This window comes from Homarus americanus, unplaced genomic scaffold (assembly GCF_018991925.1).
Source record: "Homarus americanus isolate GMGI-L3 unplaced genomic scaffold, GMGI_Hamer_2.0 scaffold45698, whole genome shotgun sequence".
NCBI classification, from domain to species: domain Eukaryota; kingdom Metazoa; phylum Arthropoda; class Malacostraca; order Decapoda; family Nephropidae; genus Homarus; species Homarus americanus.
In genome coordinates this window covers 11,462,969-11,481,383 of record NW_024735554.1, presented here as the reverse complement: position 1 = coordinate 11,481,383, position 18,415 = coordinate 11,462,969, and the positions used below count along the sequence as shown (strand labels likewise).

Here is an 18,415-nt window from a genome sequence, read left to right as displayed (position 1 = left end):
AGAATTTGGGGGTCCGGCCAGTCTCTATTGGAATTAATCCCATATGTTCTGTTGTTCACTTAACGCGGTTTTCACTTAACACCACTTAACCCGGTACCCTGTGGGTTCAGTTGACCGCATTAAGTGGGGTACTACTGTATATATATATATATATATATATATATATATATATATATATATATATATATATATATATATATATATATATATATATATATATATATATATATATATATATATATATATATATATATATACATTGGTCCCTCGGTTAACGAAATTTCGGTTAATGAATTACCTTCCATAAGAATCTTCAATTCGGTTAACGAACAAATATTCGATTAACGAAACCCTTATGAACATCACGTTTTGTTGTGAGCATCAGCTGATGGGCTAGTCTGCCAATTCAGTAATCTGTTCTATGTTTACATTCGTTTCCAGTGGAGTAAATATCAAGAAAGTTGTGCTCTTTAATATTTTTGCATTTTATATTGAAATTATTAGTCATTTTAACATTTATTTAACAGCTGTTAGTGGACTGATGTATTTAACAAGCTGTTACTGGACTGATGTATAACAATCTGTCACTATACTGATGTGTTTAAAAAGCTACAGTATTACTGTACTGCTGTATTTTTTTAATTTCAGAATTCTTTGCTGATGCTGCTCAGGCTTTTAATGCAAGTGTTGCCGTCTTCACTGAATCCCTTAATACTCTAGATCTTAACAGGTTAGTTTAAATTGACAATTACATTTTTATCTTTTTTCCTTTTTCATCTTGCCTGGGCTAAGATATTGGGAATGAAGGGTGGCTAGTAAGACTTGAAGTAGTGGCTATCTTGGGGTGGTTGACCCTCAATCTTGGGACCAAGGCATGTTCAGATAGAATAGGGGAGCGGCTAAGTGTCAATTTTTTTAGGGAATCTTGCAAATGGTGATTCAAGTATGAAAATTGGCATGAATATTCAATATGGGTAACTTCTCAAATCTATTTGATTGGGCATTTAAAGTTCCAAGATGGCCACCAAATGTGGATGTGAGATTTCCTTTATGGCATAAAAATTATTGTGTTCATCAATTCAGGTGATTTCCATGTAAAGGCAGGAATGGCCTCATCATGTACAGCAGAGTTTTTCCTCTTGGCATCTAGAGTCACAAGAACACGCCATGCACATCAGATTACTGCTTGTAGTCTGTACAAGCTTATGAAGGACGCATATAATGAGCACTGTTCAGGTGTGCCTAAAGATACAACCTTGAGATTTGAAGAGTGATGTGACCAAAGGAAATCTGAAAGTCCACAGTTTTAATTCTGGAATGTTGCCCTTGACATGAAGTTGACCATATTCATACTAGTCCGATCATTCAGAGAAGCAAATTTTGAAATGTAACACAATGTTCTGTTAGAACTTATACCTTATTTCTTTGCAAACAACAGTGTCAACTATGCTCATTGACTCCCTATTCACCTCAGTGATATACTAGCTTTAGAACACCACCACCCAGAAGTAGCACGGGAGTTTCTTTTACTTTTATCCTCTTCACCACTGATCGGCTCGTTAGCTGCTTGGGCGATCGGTCACGTCTCTGATTACTTTTCCTTTTCTTTTATCCTCTTCACCAAATGATCGGCTTGTTAGCCGCTTGGGCGATCGGCCATGACTCTGTTATGCACTGTTGGCAAGTACTGGACATGCACTGGCTCCTGAATGTACCTGAACCCGCTCCAGTGTTGGTCAAGTCTTGTCCTGAAAGAGCTCACACTTGGTGCCGTCACAACACTTTCTGGTAGATTGTTCCAAGAGTTCACAACTCTCACTCCGAAAAAGTTTGTCCTCACAGTTTTCTGGACTTGCTGCTTCTTCAATCTTGAGCTGTGACCCCTTGTGGGGCGAGCGTCCGCCAGCTCCAAGTAAGGACACCTGACAAAGTAGTGCCCCTTGAGATGCTTTCCACCTCAATTAGGTCACCCCTTGCCCGTCTATAGTACAAGCTTGGCAAGTTCAGGCGCTCCAATCTCTCAGGGTAGTTGAGGTGCCGAAGTGCAGGCACCAGTCTGGTGGCCCTCCTTTGAACATTTTCAACCAACTGACAGTCGCTAGCATATCTCGGGGACCAGACGGGGAGACAGTACTCCAGATGGGGAAGCACTTCACTCCTGAAGATCGTTACGAGAGACGGACCATCTAAATATCTGAACACCCTTCTTATAAGACCCAATAATTTATTTGCCTGATTTACCTTCTTCTCGCAATGGCCCGAGAAATTCAGCTCATTGTCAACATACACACCTAGGTCCTTCTCAGATTCAGTCTCAAATACTGTAGTGCAGTTTCTTCATCCCGTTGGGACATATGATATGCCTCCTTACCGTTGGTACACCCCAGGTGCATCCTCTTACACTTCGTGACATTGAATCTCAGCAGCCATTTCTTCGACCATTCTTGGAGCCCACAGAGGTCCTTCTGCAGCTCTTCACAGTCCGCTTGGTTCTTCATTTCCCGAAATAACTTGGCGTCATCGGCAAACATATGTGTGGAGGAATGTACAATGTCAGGCATGTCATTTATGAAACAAACAAACAACAACGGGCCCAATACACTGCCCTGTGGTACCCCGCTTGTGACAGGTACGGATGATGATTTCGTGCCATTAATCACCACACACTGTTTCCGGTCATGTAGAAAGTCTTCTATCCACACTAGGACATTTCCCCGAATTCCGTACCCTTCCAGTTTGATTTTCAGCCTTTCGTGGGGTACACTGTCGAAAGCCTTGGCAAAATCTAGGTAAAAATTGTCGATATTACCACCCCGTTCCAGAATATGGGTCCAAATATCCAATTCCTTGAGCAATTGTGTTAAGCAGGAGCGCCCCGGCATAAAACCGTGTTGGCAATCCTTTACAAGGTTGTTTCGTAGTAGATGTTCCATCGCGGCATCTCTGATAATACTCTCAAGTACTTTACATATTATGCTGGTCAGGCTCACCGGTCTATAGTTGTTCGTGGAGTGACGATCGCCCTTCTTGAAGATAGGACTTGCATAAGCCACTTTCCATTCACTGGGGACCTTTCTTTCATCCAGGCATTAACAAAACAGGAGCTTCAGGGGCTCGGCAAGCTCGTTGCTCAACTCTGTTAGCACTCTAAGATGTACCATGTCAGGGCCGGGTCTCTTATGGACCTTTAGCTTTGACAGTTTATTTCTAATACCCTCTTCTGTGAACACAATGAGGGTCAGTGCTGTGTCGATCCATCTGTCCTCAAACGCAGGAAGGTTAATCGCATCCTGTCTTGTGAACACCGAGGAAAAGAAGCTGTTCAATGCCTCAGCTTTATCCTGGTCAGAATCTGCGTAACAACCATCTTCAAGCTTTTGGTCTGAAACTCCTATTTGTGTTTTTAATTTCGACTTTGCATAGTGGTAAAACGCCTTTTGGTTTGACTTGACCTCTTTTGCAACCAGCCTCTGGAACTCATTTTCAGCTCTTCTACATTCTATCTTTGCTTGGTTTCTGGCTCTTGCATACATCCTCCTGCCCTGCTCATATTTTGACCCAACCCACGTCTTGAATTTCTGGGTTTTCTTCTTAACTTTGTCGACCGCCGCATGGTTCATGTGTAGGGATCGCCTCGTATTCCTAGAGGCACTGGGTTTGGTCTTGGGTATATATTTTATCAATCTATACCCATGGTTAATGATGATGATGATCATGATCCTCCTCATGGTCTATAACCATGGTTAATGATGATGATGATCATTATCCTCCTCATGGTCTATATCCATGGTTAATGATGATCGTGTTCCTCCTCATGGTTTATACCAATGGTTAATGATGATGATGATCCTCTTTATGGTCTATGCCCATGGTTGGTGATGATGATCATGATCATGATCCTCTTCATGGTCTATAACCATGGTTAATGATGATCATGATCCTCCTCATGGTCTATACCCATGGTTAATGATGATTGTGTTCCTCCTCATGGTTTATACCAATGGTTAATGATGATGATGATCCTCTTTATGGTCTATGCCCATGGTTGGTGATGATGATGATGATCACGATCCTCCTCAAGGTCTATACCCATGGTTAATGATGATCGTGATCCTCCTCATGGTCTATACCAATGGTTAATGATGATCGTGATCCTCCTCATGGTCTATACCCATGGTTGATGATGATGATCATCATGATCATCCTCATGGTCTATACCCATTAGCGGGCAGTGAAATTTTGCTCAAAGCTGCACTCTTCAGGCATTGTTCCTTATACATATCTAAGACTCCATGCCAAATTTGAAGCTGATATGTCGAGGTTTAGTTTGCCGCATTTTCTACTGAAATTTTTAAATTTACCTACAGTACTAGCCAAACAGCCGCTGTGGCGGTGCAATGTTCTGTTCAGTGTTTATCAACTTTTTTTTCATAATTTGACGTCACTCTATTTTGATGGTAAGAAGACCGCCACTCGTGTGATGATAAAGAATGAGAAGACCGAGAAATGGAGTTCGAGGATGATGGTGAAATATCGTTATGTCATCATGGTTGAGCCTGGCAATGAATATCTCACACATGTGACTCCCAAGACTGGACACGGAAAGCAGATTGCTAAAACTATTCACGAGTTTCTGGTGGAGAAAAATCTAACCCAGCAGCCCATTGTGTGTGTTGGTTGTGATGGAACCAATGTAAATGTAGGATCAGAAAATGGAGTCATTCATCATCTTGAAATGTTACTTGGTCACCCGCTCCATTATTTCATATGTCAGCTTCACGGAAATGAGCTGCCTTTCCGCGCAGTTTTTTATCACTATGATGGTAAACCAAGTGGTCCTGAGCATTGGCGTGGTCCCATTGGAAAGCAGATCAAGGAGTCTTTGTCTGAGCTTCCAGTTGTCGCCTTCCAGCAAGTCAGTTTCCCTGATTTCCCTGTGTTTAATGATGAAGTGGAGAAAGATCTGTCCCGGGATCAGAAATACCTGTATAGGATTTGTAAAGGAGTTATCACAGGTGTTGTTGAAGATGACTTGGCTGCTATTGAACCAGGTCCTCCCTGTGTGTCAAGGTGGAACACCTTATGGAGTAGAATCCTCAGGCTGTATGTAGCAACATCAAGACCCAGCCATGAGTTGAAAAGAATTGTCATTACAATAATAAAGTTCAGTGCTCCAATGTGGTTTTACATCAAGATACACCCTTACGTAACACACGGCTCAAGGAACGTATTCCAGTCCCTGCTATATATGAAACACCTGAATAGTGAGGAGGAGACGATAGTGAAGAAGGCTGTCCAGAGAAATGCATACTTCGCCCACACAGATCAACTTCTTCTTGGTATGTGTGCAGATGAGGACATGACTGATAGAGAAAAAGCTGTCTCAATGATAAGAAAAATTAAAGAGGAGAATCAGCAAAAGGAAGAATGCACTGGCAGATCTGAAGAGGAGGAGGAAGATTCTGATGCTGCTGTTGACGAGAATTTGTTAAACTATACTGATGAGGAGGGTAAAGATGGAGATGGGAATGAGGATGTGCCTCCTGTAGTCAACATGAGAAAGGTGGTGACTCCGAAACTAAAGTGGCAAGCAAAAAACTATCATTCCATGATTAACTGGAGGAATGAACTCAAGACTGAGCCTCCTTACATTGCTTCTCTGTCAAATCTACAGGTTAATGACATTCTTGAGACACCATTAGTGGTGCCCAAGTGGCCAAACAGCACTCAGGCGGTCGAGAGAGGCATAAAAGTGATGACTGAAGCTTGCACTGAAGTGACGGGATACGAATCGAGAGATGGATATATTAGGCAAAGATTATTGTCTTGGAAAATGATGCCAAGGTTCCGCACAAAAAAGAATTTCAATATGAACTTGTAATGATTTTCTATACGGTGTACCTGTAAAATAACATGTGAATTAAATCGATGTCACCCATGTAAAATGTATCATTATCCTGGAAAACATTAAATGACACCTAATTTTTGGTATACACTAAAAGTTGACAAAAAGTCGTTCTCGATGCGGCAGGGTAAGTATGCATGAAATGGCATGAAATTTTGCACAGGTGTTTGTTACAGCCATACAAACGATGCCTGAAAAGTGCAGCCTGCAACTCAAATAAAAGTGTTTTTTCCCTGCCCCCTAATACCCATGGTTGATGATGATAATGATCGTGACCCTCCTCATGGTCGATACCCATGGTTAATGATGATGATCATCATGATCATCCTCATGGTCTATACCCATGGTTAATGATGATCATGATCTTCCTCATGGTCTATACCCATGGTTGATGATGATGATGATGATGATCATGATCTTCCTCATGGTCTATACCCATGGTTGATGATGATAATGATCGTGATCCTCCTCGTGGTCTATACCCAATGGGTATAGACCATAAAGAGGATCATGATCATCATCATCATTAACCATGGGTATAGACCATGAGGAAGATCATGATCATGATCATCATCACCAACCATGGGTATAGACCATGAGGAGGATCATGATCATCATTAATCATGGGCATAGACGATGAGAAGGATCATCATCATCATCACCAACCATGGGAATAGACTATAAAGAGGATCATCATCATCATCATCATTAACCATGGCCATAGACCATAAGGAGGACCATGATCATCATTAACCATGGGTATAAACCATGAGGAGGACCATGATCATCATTAACCATGGGTATAGACCATGAGGAGGATCATCATCATCATCACCAACCATGGGAATAGACCATAGAGGATCATCATCATCATTAACCATGGGTATTACCCATGGTTAATGATGATCGTCATCCTCCTTATGGTCTATACCCATGTTTAATGATGATCGTGATCCTCCTCATGGTGTATACCCATGGTTAATGATCATCATGATCCTTCCCATGGTCTATACCCATGGTTAATGATGATCATGATCCTCCTCATGTTCTATACCCATGGTTAATGATGATCATGATCCTCCTCATGGTATATACCCATGGTTAATGATGATCGTGATCCTCCTCATGGTCTATACCCATGGTTAATGATGATCATGATCCTCCTCATGTTCTATACCCATGGTTAATGATGATCGTGATCCTCCTCCTGGTCTATACCCATGGTTAATGATGATCGTGATCCTCCTCATGGTCTATACCCATGGTTAATGATGATCGTGATCCTCCTCATGGTCTATACCCATGGTTAATGATGATCATGATCCTCCTCATAGTCTATGCCCATGGTTGATGATGATCGTGATCCTCCTCATGGTCTATACCCATGGTTAATGTTGATTGTGATCCTCCTCATGGTCTATACCCATGGTTAATGTTGATTGTGATCCTCCTCATGGTCTATACCCATGGTTAATGTTGATTGTGATCCTCCTCATGGTCTATACCCATGGTTAATGATGATGATAATCCTCTTTATGGTCTATACCCATGGTTAATGTTGATTGTGATCCTCCTCATGGTCTATACCCATGGTTAATGTTGATTGTGATCCTCCTCATGGTCTATACCCATGGTTAATGATGATCATGATCCTCCTCATGGTCTATACCCATGGTTAATGTTGATTGTGATCCTCCTCATGGTCTATACCCATGGTTAATGATCATGATCCTCCTCATGGTCTATACCCTATACCCATGGTTAATGATGATAATGATCCTCCTCATGGTCTATACCCATGGTTAATGTTGATTGTGATCCTCCTCATGGTCTATACCCATGGTTAATGATGATAATGATCCTCCTCATGGTCTATACCCATGGTTAATGTTGATTGTGATCCTCCTCATGGTCTATACCCATGGTTAATGATGATCATGATCCTCCTCATGGTCTATACCCATGGTTAATGTTGATTGTGATCCTCCTCATGGTCTATACCCATGGTTAATGATGATAATGATCCTCCTCATGGTCTATACCCATGGTTAATGTTGATTGTGATCCTCCTCATGGTCTATACCCATGATTAATGATGATCGTGATCCTCCTCTTGGTCTATACCCATGATTAATGATTATCGTGATCCTCCTCATGGTGTATACACCATGGTTAATGATGATCATGATCCTCCTCATGGTGTATACATATGGTTAGTGATGATCATGATCCTCCTAGTGGTCTATACCCATGGTTAATGATGATGATGATCCTCTATGGTCTATACCCATGGTTGGTGATGATGATGATCATGATCTTCCTCATGGTCCATACCCATGGTTAATGATGATCGTGATCCTCCTCATAGTCAATACCCATGGTTAATGATGATCGTGATCCTCCTCATGGTCAATACCCATGGTTAATGATGCTCGTAATCTTCCTCATGGTGTATACCCATGTTTAATGATGATGATGATCCTCCTCATGTCTATACCCATGGTTGATTATGATGATGATCCTCTTCATGGTCTATACCCATGGTTAATGATGATCATGATCCTCCTCATTGTCTCTACCCATGGTTGATTATGATGATGATCCTCCTCATGGTTTATACCCATGGTTAATGATGATCGTGATCCTCCTCATGGTCAATACCCATGGTTAATGATGCTCGTAATCTTCCTCATGGTGTATACCCTTGGTTAATGATGATCATGATCCTCCTCATGGTGTATACCCATGGTTAATGATGATCATGATCCTCCTCATGGTTTATACCCATGGTTAATGATGATCATGATCCTCCTCATTGTCTATACCCATGGTTGATTATGATGATGATCGTGATCCTCCTCATGGTGTATACCCATGGTTAATGATGATCATGATCCTCCTCATGGTTTATACCCATGGTTAATGATGATCATGATCCTCCTCATTGTCTATACCCATGGTTGGTGATGATGATGATGATCCTCCTCATGGTCTACACCCATGGTTAATGATGATCCTCATGGTCTATACCCATGGTAAATTATGATCGTGATCCTCTTCATGGTCTATACCCATGGTTCATGATGATGATGATCCTCTTTATGGTCTATGCCCATGGTTGATTATGATGATGATCGTGATCCTCCTCCTGGTCTATACCCATGGTTAATTATGATCATGATCCTCCTCATGGTCTATACCCATGGTTAATTATGATCATGATCCTCCTCATGGTCTATACCCATGGTTGATTATGATGATGATCGTGATCCTCCTCCTGGTGTATACCCATGGTTAATTATGATCATGATCCTCCTCATGGTCTATACCCATGGTTAATTATGATCATGATCCTCCTCATGGTCTATACCCATGGTTAATGATGATCCTCATGGTCTATACCCATGGTAAATTATGATCGTGATCCTCTTCATGGTCTATACCCATGGTTCATGATGATGATGATCCTCTTTATGGTCTATGCCCATGGTTGGTGACGATGATGATGATCACGATCCTCCTCAAGGTCTATACCCATGGTTAATGATGATCGTGATCCTCCTTATGGTCTATACCAATGGTTAATGATGATCGTGATCCTCCTCATGGTCTATACCCATGGTTGATGATGATGATCATCATGATCATCCTCATGGTCTATACCCATGGTTAATGATGATGATGATCATTATCCTCCTCATGGTCTATACCCATGGTTAATTATGATCATGATCCTCCTCATGGTCTATACCCATGGTTAATGATGATCCTCATGGTCTATACCCATGGTAAATTATGATCGTGATCCTCTTCATGGTCTATACCCATGGTTCATGATGATGATGATCCTCTTTATGGTCTATGCCCATGGTTGGTGACGATGATGATGATCACGATCCTCCTCATGGTCTATACCCATGGTTAATGATGATCGTGATCCTCCTTATGGTCTATACCCATGGTTGATGATGATCATGATCTTCCTCATGGTCTATACCCATGGTTGATGATGATCATGATCTTCCTCATGGTCTATACCCATGGCTGATGATGATAATGATCTCGATCCTCCTCATGGTCTATACCCATGGTTAATGATGATCATGATCCTCCTCATAGTCTATGCCCATGGTTGATGATGATCGTGATCCTCCTCATGGTCTATACCCATGGTTAATGATGATGATGATCCTCTATGGTCTATATCCATGGTTGGTGATGATGATCATGATGATCATGATCCTCCTCATGGTCTTTACCTATGGTTAATGATGATCGTGATCCTCCTCATGGTCTATACCCATGTTTAATGTTGATTGTGATCCTCCTCATGGTCTATACCCATGATTAATGATGATCGTGATCCTCCTCATGGTCTATACCCATGATTAATGATTATCGTGATCCTCCTCATGGTGTATACACCATGGTTAATGATGATCATGATCCTCCTCATGGTGTATACATATGGTTAGTGATGATCATGATCCTCCTCGTGGTCTATACCCATGGTTAATGATGATGATGATCCTCTATGGTCTATACCCATGGTTGGTGATGATGATGATCATGATCCTCCTCATGGTCAATACCCATGGTTAATGATGCTCGTAATCTTCCTCATGGTGTATACCCATGTTTAATGATGATGATGATCCTCCTCATGGTCTATACCCATGGTTGATTATGATGATGATCCTCCTCATGGTCTATACCCATGGTTAATGATGATCATGATCCTCCTCATTGTCTATACCCATGGTTGATTATGATGATGATCCTCCTCATGGTTTATACCCATGGTTAATGATGATCGTAATCTTCCTCATGGTGTATACCCTTGGTTAATGATGATCATGATCCTCCTCATGGTGTATACCCATGGTTAATGATGATCATGATCCTCCTCATGGTGTATACATATGGTTAGTGATGATCATGATCCTCCTCGTGGTCTATACCCATGGTTAATGATGATGATGATCCTCTATGGTCTATACCCATGGTTGGTGATGATGATGATCATGATCCTCCTCATGGTCTATACCCATGGTTGATTATGATGATGATCCTCCTCATGGTCTATACCCATGGTTAATGATGATCATGATCCTCCTCATGGTTTATACCCATGGTTAATGATGATCATGATCCTCCTCATTGTCTATACCCATGGTTGATTATGATGATGATCGTGATCCTCCTCATGGTCTATACCCATGGTTAATGATGATGATGATCCTCCTCATGGTCTATACCCATGGTTAATTATGATCGTGATCCTCCTCATGGTCTATACCCATGGTTGATGATGATCATGATCCTCCTCATGGTCTACACCCATGGTAAATTATGATCGTGATCCTCCTCATGGTCTATACCCATGGTTAATAATGATGATAATCATGATCCTCTTTATGGTGTATACCCATGGTTGATGATGATCCTCCTCATGGTCTATACCCATGGTTGATGATGATCATGATCCCCCTCATGGGCTATACCCATGGTTGATGATGATCATGATCCCCCTCATGGGCTATACCCATGGTCTTAAGTCTGTGGCTCCCCCAAATTTGCCAATTTTTTTCTTGCATGACATCTCTGTTAATAGTTCTTTATTCTTAAGTTAGTTAGTTATAACCACTAAACGTAAATGACTTGAGTGAAATTGGACTGACTGAATAATGAAGAATAAATACTTTTCAGTGACCTAGCTGTTCGTCGTGTTAACGATCAGCTAATGATGGTGGAGCGAGCGTTTATTGATCCCCTTGGATTACCCGGACGTCCAGAGTACAAGTAAGTTTCTATATATTAATATACAGGTATATATATATATATATATATATATATATATATATATATATATATATATATATATATATATATATATATATATATATATATATATATATATATATATATATATATATATATATATGTATATATATATATATAATTTTTTTTTTTATCTCTTCTTCTTTTATTTATAAATATATTTAGATATATGGTTATTCACATCAGTTGGCTCCATCTAAATGTCTTTAATCCTCCCCCTGCGCCTCTCAGTGACGTTTAAAGAGCCCAGTCAATTTTCCTTGCTTCTTATTCAAGTTAATGATTTCAGTTCAATTTATAGAACAACTTTGCTTTCACATAAATCAGTGGAAGCTTTTAAACAGAGTTTTCAGGTCAATTCATTATGAAAATAGACCAATAGAAATATGAGGGATCAGCTGTGACATCACCTCTTGAACAGGTCAGGTCATTATCGGAACACAAAAGTCAGGGATCATCTCATAATGTAGCATCAAGTCAAGCATGCACACATACACTACTACTACTACTGCTTTGCTGTCACACGGAATCAAGTATGACGATCATCCAGCTATGAGACAATAATATGAGTTATTAAGGATGTCACCATCATTGGTGAGTTTTAAGATGGCATTTTTTCAGGTTTGTCTTAAGAGTATCCTTATACCTTTTCAGTTGCCCGCAGACGTTACGTTTACTATTCGTTAGGTGACTGTAAAGTAGCTGGTTTGGCAGTCTACTGTCATCCATGCGGGTAACATGGCCGGTCCAACATACTTGTTCATGGATAATGGTAGCCTCGATGCTCCTACAGTTGATGTCATCTGAATACTGGCATTTGTTCTTTTGTCTTCCCAACAAACTGGGAGTATGGAGTGTAGGCTACATTGGTAAAAGTTTTCAAGTGTGTTGAGGTGCCTCCTGTATGTGACCCATGTCTCACTGCCATATAGCAGGGTGGGAAATACCACTGCTCAATATACGTGCAACTTTGTAAATAATTTCAGCTCCCTACAGCTGAAACACGGGTACGGAGTCTGCCAAAGGCTTGAGATACACATCTGATCCGATGTTGAATCTCTTCATTGATGTCCGCGGTGGTGGACAGTTGGGAGCCGAGATACTGAAGGTGGGTAACATTAGAGAGGGTAGTACCGTTAAACTGGATGGATGGTGGAGGTGTGGCTGAACCAGCGGCAGGGTGAAAGAGAATCTGAGTGTCAAGGCCAAAATGTGCATAGGCATTTGCTTAGGTGTTCAGGATTTCCTGTAGTTCGCATTCAGTGTGAGCGACAAGGGTGAGGTCATCTACATCATGAAGTTTAGTAATGGAAGCTGCCGACACCTTTGTTCCTGCCTGGAGTTGTCTTATGTTTAAAAGACTCTTCATCTGGTACTGAATGTCCACCCTGCTGGTTAAATTGGCACTGGCACGAGTAAGAAGGCAACTAAGAAAATGGAGAAGAAAGTTGGTGCCAGTACACATCCTTGTTTTACCCCAGTTTGGATGGGGAAGAACTCAGACTGGGTGCCATTGTGCAGGACGCTGCTATTCATGCCATCGTGGAGTTGCCACATGATGGTGATGAATTTTGGTGGGGAGCCAAAACGGCTGAGGGTCCGCCAGAGGACTTCCCTGTTGACTGAGTTAAAGGCCTTGGTTAGAGCGATGAAGGCCATGTACAGATCACGACGCAGTTCTCTGCACTTTTCCTGTATCTGGCGGGCAGCAAAGATCATGTCAGTGGTGCCATGTGATGGTTTAAAGCCACATTGAGATTCTGGGAGGAAGTTTTTTGCCCCAAGAAGAAGTCTGTTTTGGAGGACTCTGGCGATAATGTTGTCGGCTACGGATATCAGCAAGATCCTGCAGTAGTTGCAACAGTCTGACCGGTCTCCCTTGTTCTTCTAAATATTGACAATGGAGGCATCTTTAAGAGCTTGGGGGATTTCCTCCTTTTCCCATATACAGTATTCTCCAGGAGAGAGTGGAGACGGCTGATGAGCAGAGGTCCTCCTCCTTTATACACCTCGACTGGGATTCTATCAGGCCCTGAGGCTTTGTTATTTTTCATCTGTTTGGTGGTAGTAACTACCTCGTCCAGGGATGGAGGATAGCTGAGGTGGATCAGCTCTGGATGCTGAGGGACCTGCTGGGTAGTCAGGACATCCACATCGGTGTGTCAGTTGTGCAGCGAATGGTAGTGCTTTTACCAGTGCTGGCGGATGCCTTCTTCTTCTTTAATTAGGGAGTTACCGTCGGATGAACGGAGGGGGGCTGTGACATGAGTGATTGGCCCATAAAATGTTTTAGTGGAATTGAAAAATTCGCTCATCTTTTGTTGATCTGTAAGTTTTTGCGTTTCACATGCTTTATTTTTAAACCAGTCGTTCTTTAGTTTGCAAAGTTCCCGCTGGGCTGCTGCCTTCTTCTTGCGGAAGGTATCAGCTTTGGTCCGAGACTGAGGAATGTTCTGCCAGTCAGTTAAAGCAGCACGTTTATCATCATTGATTTCCGGGTCATTTTCATCAAACCGGTCCTGGTATATTCTTTCGATCTGGTTTTTGTCATGACAGTGTCGAGAATACCCCATTTGGCACTGGGATTTGGGTTGTTTGTTGTCGGGTTGTTTATCAGCCATGTTCGATCTGTTCTCTGAAGCAAATGCTACCGCTGGATCCTCCAGACGCTTAGTGTTAAAACCTCTTCTTGAGGCTTGTTGCCTTCGCCGTTTTGGGGCGACTTGAAGTGAGAGCTTAGCTCTGACGAGCCGATGATCAGTGTCGCAGTGGTCTGACCCACGCTTACTTGGGTGATGAGGACATCTCGGCGATCTCTTTCTCTGACAATGATGTAGTCATGAGATGCCAGTGTATGGATCGTGGGTGTTGCCATGAACCCTTGAACTTGTCAGCCTGCCTAAACAAAGTATTGGTGATAGTGAGGTTGTGTGCAGCACACTTCCTGGGGAGGAGTAGGCCATTGAGATTGCACTTGCCTTGTCCATTCCTCCCTATGGTTCCCTGGCAAATGTTAGCATCCCTGCCAACTCTGGGATTGAAGTCACCAAGGAGCATAACCTTATCTTCTCTGGGGATAGAGATTAGCACTCTGTCAAGGTCAGCATAAAAGGCCTCTTTGATGTCATCCACTGCATCCAGTGTTGGGGCATATGCACTGATAAAGAAGGTATGACGTGACTGATTCAGTGGGACTATGGGTGTCATGAGGCGCTCGTTGATCCCAACAGGCGTTTCAGTTAGCCTGTGTAGGATGTGTTGGCGGATGGCAAAGCCAAATCCATAAATGCTGTTTCTCTCCGCAGCAGGCTTACCCTTCCAGAAAAAGATACAGTAGGGTCGGGATATATCGCAACTTTATATAACGATTTTTTTAAATCGCAGCTACCAAAATTATCAAAATTTTCCTATATATAGCGATAATTTTTTTATTTTGTGAGGGAAATCGGGCGGGAAATATTTCAAATGTACCGCCATGGCAAACAAATGCGTTATTTGCCCACCAGAGGCGCCACCGTGGCTTCTCACTCACATATTCACGCTCGCCCGCTCAGTCTTTCTGAGTGAGTGACGAGAAATCAGCCGACTCTGTTGCAGATTGCGACTTCTATGGTGAGTGTAAATGTGTTGCAGTGATGTGTAAAGTGAAGTGAGGATAATGTAAAGCTTAATGGAAAAGATTTAATACAGTAACTAATATTTTTGGTTTGTTCGTTTATGATTGTTAAGTGAGGGTGGCAGTGTGTTGTCTGTTGTTCTCGGGATGGTGTGTCATCTGCTGAGTCTGGTGCAGATTCAAATTTCTAAAGTGAGTGTAAATGGGTTGCCAGTGACGTGAAATGTGAAGTAAAGATAATGGAAAGCTTAATGGAAAAGATTTAATACTGTAACTAATATTTTTGGTGTTCGTTTATGTAGGTGTGGGATTGTCAAGTGAGGGTGGCATTGTGGCGCCTGCTGCCGAGTCTGGTGCTCCCAGGATGGTGCGTCAGCTGCTGAGTCTGGTGTTCCTGAGTCTGGTGTTCCTTGATATTGATATAGCCCGTTGTTCCCGAGTCTGGTGTTCATTGGCGCTTTAATTAGTAAGAAAATGAACTAGTTAAGTCAAGTTTAGTCACTTTTTTGGGCCTCCAGAACCCAACCCTATTTTTCCCATATATCGCGATTTAGTATACAGTTTAGCGAACAGCTTTAGACCCTATTTTGCGATATATCCCGACCCTACTGTATAGCCAGACCCCCGTTCTGTGAGTCGACCCTCGTCTGGGAGCCGGGACTCACTCATGGTTGCTATGTCGATGTTATTAGCCAGCTCTTTTGCCACAAGGACGGCTCTTCTTTCGGGACTCTCATTTGTGCCAGTATCCAGAAGGGTCTTGACATTCCATGCAGTGTCCATAAGAACTTTTATAGTTTGTTTTTGTTTTGATCTGATATTATAATTGTGTTTTTTATTGCATCAGGATGACATTACTGGGTGCAGCTGCCCAGTCAGGTTGGTTCTTTAGGCATGCTAAGTTTAGGGCACCTTTTCTAGCCCCCTCCTCATGTAGGGTGAGCAGAGTGGCTCCTCGAAAGGACTGCTCAGTCGCACAGACAGGATTGGATTGTACTGCTGCCTAGATCCCAGTGCGTAAACGATCATTTTATTTGTGCCGTCCCTGTGCAGAGTTGTGACTAGAGTCTCCCGGCAGTCATCTCTGCCTGTCCCCGTTGCCCTAGGACTTTTCGGATATAAGGGTTTGATGATGATGCGGAGTATGATGAGCTGGATGATGGCTGTGCGTTAGTTGATTTATGTGGTGAGGCAGGAGTGCAGACTGCAACCACTCATCTTGGCTCCCCTTTTCCTGATCCAGTGGTGCAAGTGTTGCAGCGACTAGGGAAAGAGAGAGTTGCAATGGACTGCCTACAGCCCAGTTTGTTGGGTTTCGCCCGTAGTAGCCTGTCCGTCATGCATTGCCTTCATATGCTGGTGTAGTCGTTGGGTTCCCATGTTGGGGTCTTGGAGCTCTGTAAGTATGTCTGCCTGATGAGGGGCTCCACCACAGATTTTTCGATCGGGGTTTACTCCCGTAGCCTTATACCTACCAAAGTTAATCCTTAAGGCAGCGTCGCAGCGGTTGGTAGGCGCCAGGACATGTCCACCTGCCAGTTCGCCTATGCACCGTCCCTCTGGTGCCCACTGCTACTCCGAGATTCCCTGTTGGTCTAACCTGGGCCAACGAGGCACCCAGTTACTGTGTGTTGCCACGAGGAGGCACAGCAGGAGTCTTGATGGTGAAGAGGCTGTGTACTGGCAGGGGAAGACTTATGCAAGTTGCTTCCCTGTTTGCCACAAGGGATAGTCAGCAGCGGTAGCTGAAAGTGAGAGGAATCAAGCATTGCTTGCACCTTAAGACAAACATAATGCTGCCTCACTAGACACATTATACCACCCTGTCTGCACACACACACACACACACACACACACACACACACACACACACACACACACACACACACACACACACACACACACACACACAGCCCCCTCTCCATCATATCCAATACCACCACCCCCATCACCTCACCAGATGACAGACACCACTGCTTAAACATATACAGGTAGGTGGTGTCACATATCACCTGACAAATTCCCGTCCGGGTATTTTCCTCTCAAACTATTAACTTAACTGCCAGACAAGTGGTGGAAACACGGACTTGAAATCACTTGTCTGTCCCCCAAATCTGGGCATGTCCGAGCTGCTGGACACTGCTAATTTACACAACCTGGTGTATCCTTTATGGGAATTTTCACCTCTTATATTCAATATTACTGTGGCTCTATGTAACATCCATTGCACATTAAGACACCAACATTAGAAGAAAAAAAAAATTTCAGTTTATTTATTTCTTGTTTACTGTGTTAATGTATTTCCATGTCGAGAGCTGATAAATGTGTACAATATGATGCCTCACAATTCCCCCACACTCATAGCACCACCACAAGTACTACTAACAACCACAACTACTTTTACCAATACCTTGGTGTAAATTTGAATCCCTCATCAGATGCATTTTTTGTAAGAAGAGGAGGTAGTAATCTCTCTGTTAGCTGGAATCTTCAATCCCCGGAGCTCTCCAATAGCTGGGGAAAAAAATTAGTCATCCAAAATATTCCGGGAAAAATCTCTCCATTCTGACCATGAGAACAAATTCCAAGGATATCATCCTGCACAACAATGGAAAATTCTGATAAAATCTATACGTTTCATGGGAACGAATTTGCAAGACATTGCATCAATACTGTAATAAGTCAGTTCTTGGAATATCGTACCTCTAGGGTCCACATTGCCACAGAAATGTCATCACCACATATTCAGGAGGACAGGGTTCCTCAGGGCAGTGTTTTGAGTGTGACCCTATTTGCCATCACAATAAATGGGGTAGCAGCATCGGTTCCAGGTGGTGTATCAATCTCATTATATGTAGATGACTCGGCCATTTGGTATGCAGCTTCCTGCATGTCAGTGACTGAATGTTGCATGCAACTTGCACTAGACAAGGTTTCACGTTGGACCACAGAACATGGTTTCAGATTTTCTCCATTGAAGACCATTGCCATGCATTTCTGCCACTTCCGAGGTGTTCACCCTGGTCTCAATCTACAGCTCTATGATCGTCGTG

At 42.5% G+C, this 18,415-nt stretch overlaps 1 protein-coding gene across 1 annotated transcript in view; it reads left to right on the top strand.

Annotated features, from left to right (window-relative positions):
* Positions 1 to 11,727, top strand: part of LOC121871294 (N-acetylated-alpha-linked acidic dipeptidase 2-like) — a 35,192-nt gene extending 23,465 nt beyond the window's left edge. The window contains exons 3-4 of the mRNA XM_042373513.1: positions 649 to 730; positions 11,615 to 11,727. Coding sequence (XP_042229447.1) covers positions 649 to 730; positions 11,615 to 11,711 — 179 coding nt within the window. The 3' untranslated portion in view covers positions 11,712 to 11,727. The remainder of the gene's footprint in view (positions 1 to 648; positions 731 to 11,614) is intronic.
* The last annotated feature ends 6,688 nt before the right edge of the window (positions 11,728 to 18,415 follow it).